The following is a 10,356-nucleotide window of genomic DNA, read 5'->3' as shown; positions in this document are numbered from 1 at the left end:
CTCCCATTTATTTTCTGAGATTCTTTCCAACCTGTGACTTTTCTTTAGCCCCACTAGTCTCTCATTTGGAAAGTGTATTGCTTCTCTCTCTAATCCTTCTTTTCTTTTTCACGGATGTTTATAGGCTCTTTTCCTGTGTTCATTTCTTCTCTCTGTACCTTTTTCACTCTGCTCGTCCCTCTATATTGCTTTACTTACTGTTCTTTCAACCTGTCTTTCCTCTTTAGGAGCGTACAGATCATTATATCCTTCCTTATGGTTTTAATGCCTCCGTCAAAGTCTCAGACTATGGATGTTTTACTTTCAATGAAAATTCTTAAATAAGTTATGCTTTTAAATACTCACTAGTATCTTTAGTAACATTTTCTTTATTCTGTTACCTTTATAGATAGGCAGACAAATCTGGCTTTCTGAGGTAGTTTCCTACCTGTTAAAAATATCCTACCAATTTTTACTCACTCTTAGGATTAAGCACAAAACCATGCAATTGATGTCATTTATAAATTAATGTCTATATTTTGATGTCTGGTCCTCAGCTGAGCTCAGATTCTGACAGTGTACCAAGGGGAACTGTTTCTGGCCATTCTCTTCCTTTCTGACCAAGTCTTCCTCGTCTTTATTACTACTCACTGTGTTTTATTGTTGTCAGGTGCCTTCAGTCACATCAGTTCTGACTCATAGCCTATCCTGTAGTTTAAACTGACCTTGCGGTCGAGTGCTTATCCTACAGTGTCATCCATACCAGGACTCCTTAATATATATTAAATTATATATTTTAAGTGGAGCCCTGGTGTGGCTCTGTGTGTTAATGTGCTGGAACACAAGGTCAGTTTGAACCTCAAGGTCGTCAGTTCCAACCTAACAGCTGCTCCACAAAAATCCTATTTAGGGTTGCTATGAGTCACAACAGACTTGACAGCACTTAACAACAACAACAACTAGGAAAGGTACTAAGATGATAACAGATGACCACTGTTTCTACTGTTAAGACAATTGTGGAGTCAAAGATTGAGGCTATGACAGAAAATGGAGTGTGCACTGGGAACCACCCAAATAATCCATTATTAAAAATGATTTTGGTTATCTTATGACTGTTTTACTCAGATATCATTATTCAGTGCTTTCTTGCTTAAAATATAATGCACAATTCCTCATACTTAAGATTTACAAACTCCTTCAATACCTAATTTCACATATACAGGCATCATTTTTTAATAATTTCAAACTTTCAAGAATATAGGTATTAAATATAACCATTTGAAGATGAATTTTTAAAATATTTTTTTAAATTAAGTTTTACAATTAATGGCTATAAACAGTGGGTATAACTAAGTGTTTCTTTCTTAGAATCAGCCTTGTTTGACTTTTCATCACCTTCCATCTTCTCTTTGGCAATAGATAATCTCAGTGATGGCAGCCCTTCTCCTCTTCTTTTCATATACTTTGTAATGTTGTTGTTAAGTGCTGTCGAGTCAGTTCCAACTCAAACCAGGGTTTCCTAGGAGTAGTGGCTGTTGAGTTTGAACCGCCAACCTTGTGATTCAAACCAACCTTGCAGTCGAGTGTTTCTCCTACAGTTGTTGTTGTTGTTGTTGTTAAGTGCCTTCGAGTCGGAGCCGACCCATAGCGACCCTGTACAGGGTTTCCGAGGGTGTAAATCCTTACGGGAGTAGAAAGCCTCATCTTTCTCCCGCGGAGCGGCTGGTAGTTTCGAACCACTGACCTTAAGGTTCGCAGCCCGATTCGTAACCACTACGCTACCAGAGCTCCTACAGTACCACACCAATATTATTGACCAAATAATGTTATAATCATCATGTTTTCCTTATTGTTGGAATAATTTAAGCCTTAAACCTTATCACTAGTATCACTGGAAAATAGAATTTATTTATTCAGTGGTTTGAATAAAAAGTAAATAAATTTTCTGAAGGGCATAGAAAGTCAAAAATCTGATTTCTGAGTCTGAGTGTTCATTTTTGAATGGAATCTTAGAAAGCTGGATAGGTTCTGAACATTAATTTATTAATTAATGTTAACGTTTGGTCCTGATTTAAAAAAAGACACAGTTGCATATTTTACAATGTAATTAAATTGTTGTAATAAACAGTTATTGTGCCATAAGATAATCACTCAATGTTAAGGTTCATTTGAACAGGAACATCAGCAGTTCAAAGTCACCAACTGCTCCTCAAAAACCTTATGTAGGGAAACTGTGAGTCAGAACCAACTTGATGGCACTTAACATCAACAACAACAAAGGCTTAAAAAATATTTTTTTATTTAGTTGGTCACTGAAGTGTTTCTATTCTATCAGTATAAATTTTCAGTCTCTTTAAATCTTTTTAATTCATTCCTTTAAAAAAAATGCATATAGTTTGATTGCTATTTATATCCTCTTAAAAAGCTTTTAAAATAAAAGAATGTTTGTACTTGTTGTAGCTTTGTAGAATTAAAGTATGTTCAAATAATTTTATGAAGAATTTTGTAATGTTCTAAGATTAAACTGAACACTTTGGTTTATTTTACCTTTCTGTTGTTAGTCTTGTTGTTAAATGTTATCCAGTCGATTCTGACCCATAGTAGCCCTGTATAGGCTTTCCAAGGAGAGGTTAGTGGGTTTGAACCACCAACTTTGCAGTTAGCAGTTTAGTGCTTATCCTACAGCACCACACCATGACTCTTTTTTATGTGAGGAAACAACCTTTGTACCTTTGGTTCAACATTTTGTAAAATGACGTAGCGTGGGTAATTTTATTTTTTATTACCTGATGTCCTATAGTATAAAGCACCAGGCCACAAGGTCAGTTTGAACCACAAGGTCGGCAGTTCAAAGTCACTAACCACTCCTTGGAAACCCTACACAGGGTTGTTAGGCGTCAGAACCAACTCAACAGCAGAAACATCAGCATGGTAGAAATGTTTAACAAAGTGTAGTTATAGTTTTCTTTATGTAGTTTGTATAGTTTTTTTTTGTTTTTTTTTGTTTGTTTGTTTGTGGAGTTATGTCCTTAGACGAGTATTTCTTAAAAATAGCTATACGTGGACACATATGCCATTTTGATGTACACATCACAATATAAAATTTATACTGATTGACTCTAAAGCAAATTGATTGTGAGAAAAGTGTGGGTAGTGAACAAAGGGGACTATTGTTAAATACTGTCAAGTCACTTCTGATTAACAGCCTTGTGCAGGGTGTCCAAGGAGCAACTGCCGGGTTTGAATCAGCAACCTTGTGGTTAGCAGTCCAATACTTCTCCTATAGCCCCATGCTAGTACCATGTATACCTTATTTATATGGAGTATTTGGTGTGGTAGCATTTATGAGCTGAAAGGTAGTTGAACATTTCCATTTTGATGTTAATCCCTGGGGGGAGACAGTTCATAATGGAGTGTGATAGTGAAAGTGACTGAAACGGAATGATTAAAGAGAAAAGGAGAATAAATACCACTCCTCCCTTTGATGGCCAAGCATTTATATATGTATGTATGTATATATATGGAGTCCTGGTGTGGCACTGTGCACTAATGCGTCAAACTACAAAGCCGTTTGAACTGCAAGGTCGGCGGGCGGTTCAAGCTCACCAGCTGCTCCTCAGAAACCCTATACAGGGTCGCTATGGGTGGGAATTGACTCAACAGCACTTAATAACAGCAATGTATGTTTATACTGAAAGCAGATCTACATGGTTGGAAAAGCAGTCTTACCTAATGATAGTACACATCTGAAAATTAGAGGGGTGAATTAACTCCAGTTCATAATACATAGGAAGCCAAAATTATATTAATATAGTACCCTTAAAATAACTTTTATAATCCAAAGTAATGGTAAATGCAGATACAGCATATGATCAAAGAAGCCATTTCTGAAAGTGGAACCCTGACATCAGGGCCTTGGTCAGTAAAGTGGGCAAAATTGTCCCCTGAATTGGATAACACAGTGCATCTCACAGGACTGATGACATCGCTGTGTCCATGGCAAGAGTCTATTACCGGAGCCATCAGCCTATTTTCTCTCTCTTCGAAAATAAGCTCCTGAGTGGATGTTATCCTTAAGGAAGTGAATTTAAGTCAAAAGAAGATATTTTATAGATGGGCAAATTTCTTTTAAGAATTCACTTACCCATTACAGAAGAGAACTTTGTGGGAAAACATTATTATAAGTAATGCTATTATATTTCCCAAAGACGCCATTTGTTAGTGGGTTACCTTTGAGTCCTGAAATGCAAGTCTCACTCATTTGTACTGTTCTTTAATTTTGGATTTAAAGCATGACTGAAAATACATTGAATATGCATTGTAATATTTTATTTATTTGTTATGTAATTATAATTATAATGTGCTGAAGGATACACATTGCACTGCTAACTGCCAGGTTGGTACTTTAAACCCCCAGCCACTCCTTAGAAACCCCATACAGGGTTGCTGTGAGTCAGAACTGACTCCACAGCACTTAGCAACAATTGATATAATAAGTAATTGAACAAGAACTTGTGATTTCTTGGTGTTGCCACTTAATTTTTGAAAATATGATACAATATATTCTTAGAGAAATTTTTGCTCATTATTGCATAGAGTAAAAGCTTATTTTAGGAACCTATTATCCTAAAAACTGTACAGTAATTATTGGTAACTGGGTAATCAGATAGTTGTTACTGGAAAATTTTTAAATATCACTATTTATAGATTATCCTAGAAAATGAAAGTGAGTAAATTCTGAGTAAATTACATGTACTGAGTAAATTTGTTATTGTTAACTCCTTAGTAAGTTAGTAATACTTTAGTACTTTGTTTTTGAAATATAAGGTAGTATAAGTTATTATACTTGTTATTCTTTCTCACATTGTTGTTAGGTGCCATTGAGTCAGTACCGATGTATAGTAACCTTATGTACAACAGTACGAAACACTGGCTTGTCCTGGACCAACCTCACAGTTGTTGCTATGTTTGAGCCCGTTGATGCTGCCACTGTGCCAATCCATCTCGTTGGGGGTCTTCTTCTTTTTCTCCAACCCTCCAGTTTACCAAATATGATATCATGCTATAGGGACTGGTCCCTCCTGACAATGTGACCAAAGTATGATAGACGAAGTTTGGCCATCCTGGCCTCCAAGGAGCACTCTGGCTGTACTTCTTCCAGCACAGATCTTTTTATTCTTTTGGTGTAGTCCATGGTACTTTCAATATTTTCCTCCAACACCATAACTCAAAAGCATCAGCTCTTCTATGGTCTTCCTTATTCATTATCCAATTTTCACATGCATATGAAGTTATTGAAAATACCATGGCTTGGGTCAGGTGCACCTTAGTCCTCAAATTGACATCTTTACTCTTCAGTGCTTTAAAGAGGTCTTGTGCAGCAGATTTGTCCAATGCAATACATGTTTTTGATTTCTTGACTGCTGCTTCCATGAGTGTTGAGGGTTGATTCCAGCAAAATGACTCCTTTGACAGCTTCAGTCTTTTCTCGGTTGATAAAAATGTTGTTTATTGCTCCAGTGGTGAGGATTTTTGTTTTGTTTACACTGAGATGCAATCCATACTTACTAAGGCTGTGGTCTTTGATCTTCATCAGTAAGTATTTTAAATCCTGTTTGCTTTCAGCAAGCGAGGTTGTATCATCTGCCTATCACAGGTTATTAATGAGTCTTCCTCCAATACTGATGCCATGTTTTTCTTAATATAATCCAGTTTCTTGGATTATTTGTTCAGCATACAGATTGAATACAACCCTGGTGAAAGAATACAACCCTAGCACACACCTTTCCTAATTTTAAACCATTCAGTGTTCCTGTGTTCTGTTCGAACAACTGCCTATGTATAGATTCCTCATAAGTACAATTAAGTGTTCCAGAATACTCATTCTCCATAGCTTGTCCATAGCTTGTCATGATCCACACAATCAAAAGCCTTTGCATAGTCAATAAAACACAGGTAAACACCTTTCTTGGTATTCTCTGCTTTCAGCCAAGATCATCTGACATGGGCAATGACAATCCCTTGTTCCTTGTATTCTTCTGAAACCGGCTTGAACCTGTGGAAGTTCTCTGTCAGTGTGTGGTTGTAGCCGTTTCTGTATTACCTTTAGTAAAACTTTACTTGCAGCGGATATCAATGATATTGTTCAATGATTTCTGCATTCCGTTGGGTCGCCTCTCTTTGAAATTGGCACAAATACAGATCTCTTCCAGTCAGTAGGCCAGATAGTTGTCTTCCAAACTTCCTGGCATAGATGAGTGAGCGCTTCCTGTGCCGCCTCACTTTGTTGAAAGATTTCAGTTTGTATTCCATCAATTCCTGGTGCCTTATTCTTTGCCAATTCCTTCAATGCACCTTGGGTTTGTTTCTTCCTTCACTATCATTGGCTCTTGATCGCATGCTACTTCTTGAAATGGTTGAACGTCAATCATTTCCTTTTGGTACAGTGACTCTTTGTATTCCTTCCATCTTCTTTTGATGCTCGTGCATCATTCAATAATTTGCCCAGAGAATCCTTCAATAACAAAAGTCGAGACTAGAATTTTTTCTTTGTTCCCTCAGCTTGAGAAATGCTGAGCGTGTTCTTCCTTTTTGGTGTTCTAACTCCAGATTTTTGCACATTTTGTTATAATATTTGACTTTGTATTCTTGAGCTGACCTTTGAGATTTTCTGCTCAGCTCTTGTACCCCCCTCATTTCTTCCATTTGCTTTAGCATCTTTCTTACATCCATTTTGGTCTTTTCCTTCTCTCTTGTCTTCTCAGTGACCTTTTGCTTTCTTCTTGTATAATGTTCTTGATGTCATCCCACAACGCTGCTAATCTTCAATATTTAGTGTTTAATGAATCAATTATGTTCTTCAGATGATCTCTAAATCCAAGTGGGATATATTCAAGGTCATATTTTGACTGTCATGGACTTGTTTTCATTTTCTTCAGTTTCAGCCTGAATTTGCATATGACCAAATGATCTGTTCCACTCTCTGCCCCTGGCTTTGTTTTGGCTGATGATACGGAGCTTTTCCACCATCTCTTTCCACAAGTGTAGTCAATTTGATTTTTGTGTATTCCATCTGATGAGGTCCATGTGTATAGTTGTCTGTTATGCTGTTTAAAAAAGGTATCTGCAACGAACAAATCATTGGTCTTTACAAAAATCTATCATGAGATCTCCAGCATCGTTTCTGTCAGCAAGGCCATATTTTCCAACCACTGATCCCTCTTCTTTGTTTCCACCCTTTGCATTACAGTCGCCAGTAATGATCAATACATCTTGATTGTATGTTTGATCAATTTCAGACTGAATCAGTTGATAGAATTCTTTAATTTCATCCTCACTGGCTTTAGTGGTTGGTGCATAAATTAGAATACAAAGTGGTATTAACTGGTCTTCCTTGTAGGCTTATGGGTATTATCCTGTCACTGACAGCACTGTACCTCATGACTGATCTAGATACATTGTTTTGGATGATGAATGTGATGCCATTTCCTTTCAATTTGTCGTTCTCAACATAGTAAACCATGTGTTTGTCAGATTCAAAATGGCCAATAACCAGTCCATTCCAGATCACTAATGCCTAGGATATCAATGTTTATATGTTCCATTTCATTTTTGAAAATTTCTAAGTTTCCTTTATTTATACTTTGTACATTCCATGTTCTGATGATTAATGGATTTTTACAGCTGTTCCTCTTCTTTTTGAGTTGTGCCCCACCTGCAAATGAAGGTCCCGAGAGCTTTCACTGTATTCGCCTCATCATGGTCAGTTCTACTTTGAGGAGGTAGTTCTTTCCCAGTTGTATTTTGGGTGTATTCCAACCTGAGGGGCTCATCTTTTAGCACTATATCTGACAAAATTCTGGTGCACTTCACCAGGTTTCAGTATTCAATAATCTGGTGCACTCTTATTCATAAGGTTTTCAATGACTAAATTACTACACAAGTAGTTCGTGTCTCCTTCCTAGTTTGTCCTCCTCTGGAAGCTCAGCTGAAACCTGTCCACCATGAGTGACCCTGCTGGTATTTAAAATACTGGTGGCATAGCTTCCAGAATCACAGCAACTCACAAACCACCACAGTACAACAAATTGACAGACGAGTGTTGGCTTGTGAGTTGCTCTCACATACACAAATGTAATGTTATAATTGTTACTTTTTGTCATTAAGTGTCAGTTGAGTTAGTTCGACTCTTAGGGACCCTATCTATGTAGGGTTTCTGAGGCTGTAAATCTTTGTGGGAGCAGACAGGCTTCTCTTTCTCCTGTGGACTTTGAGGTTAGCACTTCAAAAACAAATCCTATAGAATGGTCTCTCTCTGTCATTATAATCTTAAATTAATAACGTATTTTGCTTTTATCTAAAAATGTGGTAACCTATGGTGATTTGTGCTACATAATGAACATTAGAATGCATTTTGAAAATAAATTTGAAATAGAAAGCTCTTAATGCATTATTTGGAGACAAATTAACAAAGTCAATATCCAACAAGTGGATTTTCTCCAGTTTTTGGTGTTTTTTTTTCTGTTTTGATATAATATTTTAAAAGAAAATCTGATTGAAATTAATAGAAGTATCTTCCAAATACTTTCCTTGCTCATTGTTAAAAATCTAAGTTGAATTTTCTCACATGAACATCTAGTACAAAATCATAGCATCATGTACAATTAAATATTAAGGATGGTTTGTGTTTAATTTAGAAAGAGTTCACACTAGAAGCAAAAAGAGAAAAAAGTAAATTTCCCGCTCACTGAATTCCCATCAACTTTTCTTAATCTGTTCTGAAGTGAAAGCTTTCTTTTATAAGTGTTCTGATACCACCACTAAGTATATTGCTCTAGAATTACTTGGTAATTTGCCACAGAGCATTCACCACAGATCCCTGATTTTCTTATATATCAAATATCACTGCACATTTAACATTTGTACAAAGGGGAAAAAAATTCTTCCAGTTCAGGTGGTTTCCACAATCAAAATAATCAGCATTCAAAGAAATGTTAAACTCATAAAACTTAATCTGGTCTATAATTTTCCCAATTGCTGAATGGGTTGCTATTATGTATCGTATCAACAGCTATAATTTTAAATTATCTTCTTTTTAAAGCTAGCTGGTTATCTTTTGTTGACTATTGCCTGCCCTCTAGTGGGCTAAATTGTTCTTTTACATATCAAATGTAAAGAGCCTCTGTTTAGATGGAAGCGATCAAAACTTGCATGTTTCAGTGCTCTTGCATTTCATTCTCTTGTGTTTCATACTACTAGTTTTATAACTTTTCTGAGGCATTTTGATGATAATGATTTTGAAGCAGCTGGTGTATATTACAAATATACTAAGCATATACTTGTTTATGTAAATACACATACTAACAAAGTACATTCAAAATAAAACTGATCTCATTGACAGTTTGCATCTTTCAGGATATTTCTCAAATGTAACCTGCATTTTATGGTAAATGCTACTTACATCTAAGATGCTTTTGTCATGCTTGTTTGCAGATGCTACAACTGTGGTGGACTTGATCATCATGCTAAGGAATGTAGTCTACCTCCTCAGCCAAAGAAGTGCCATTACTGTCAGAGCATCACGCACATGGTGGCAAACTGCCCACATAAAACTGGTGCACAGCCACCCGCCTGTTCTCAGGGAAGACAGGAAACAGAATCACAGCCATGCACTTCGACTCTCCCTCGAGAGGTGGGAGGAGGGCACAGCTGTACGTCCTCACCGTTTCCTCAGGAGGCCAGGTCAGAGGTCTCAGAACGGTTGGGCAGGTCACCCCCAGAAGCTTCCTCCACAAAGTCATCTGCAGCGCCAGAAGAACAAAGCAAAAAGGGGCCTTCAGTTCAAAAAAGGAAAAAGACTTAACACTTCTTAATATATCATTTTCTTTACCCAGTTGAGAAGTCTACCTCATGCAAGTACAGGGGAACAGTATTTCACAAACAGCATCTGACCTGGAATTTTAACTACTGTTGAGGAACTGTGAATTTTTAAAAACAGACAAATCACTCTAAGCAAATTACCTTTGAGCAGGGTGTCGTGTTTTATGTTGTTCAGAGAATGAGATGTTATGTTTGTCTGGATACATATGTATGAGAGGGAGAGAGCCTGAGTTTGGTGTGTGTGTGTGTGTTGAGGATTTTGTATATAGGAATGTAGACATATATATAAAGAGGGTTTGTCTTTATGTATGTGTGTATAGACATGTAAGCACACACCCTCCCTCACATAATTGGACATCTCCAAGAATTGAAAATCCATATGAAGCATTCGAGATGGTTTTGAAAATAACCCCTGGAGTTTTTCTTGAAATACCACTTCTTTTATGTGACTTAAAAATAAAAACATGACTGTTACCTTTTGTATGAACCAAAGGATAC

General features: G+C 36.8%; 1 protein-coding gene across 1 annotated transcript in view; it reads left to right on the top strand.

Annotated features, from left to right (window-relative positions):
* The window catches only part of LIN28B (lin-28 homolog B (C. elegans)), a 128,924-nt gene extending 119,017 nt beyond the window's left edge, over nt 1-9,907 (top strand). Inside the window, exon 4 of the mRNA XM_006839996.1 lies at nt 9,472-9,907. Within this exon, the coding sequence (XP_006840059.1) occupies nt 9,472-9,841 (370 nt within the window). The 3' untranslated portion in view covers nt 9,842-9,907. The remainder of the gene's footprint in view (nt 1-9,471) is intronic.
* Nucleotides 9,908-10,356: the final 449 nt, after the last annotated feature.

The sequence above is a fragment of the Chrysochloris asiatica genome, unplaced genomic scaffold (assembly GCF_000296735.1).
Source record: "Chrysochloris asiatica unplaced genomic scaffold, ChrAsi1.0 scaffold00027, whole genome shotgun sequence".
Lineage (NCBI taxonomy): Eukaryota > Metazoa > Chordata > Mammalia > Afrosoricida > Chrysochloridae > Chrysochloris > Chrysochloris asiatica.
The sequence above is the reverse complement of the archived record's forward strand: the minus strand, read 5'-3'. Positions and strand labels throughout refer to the sequence as shown.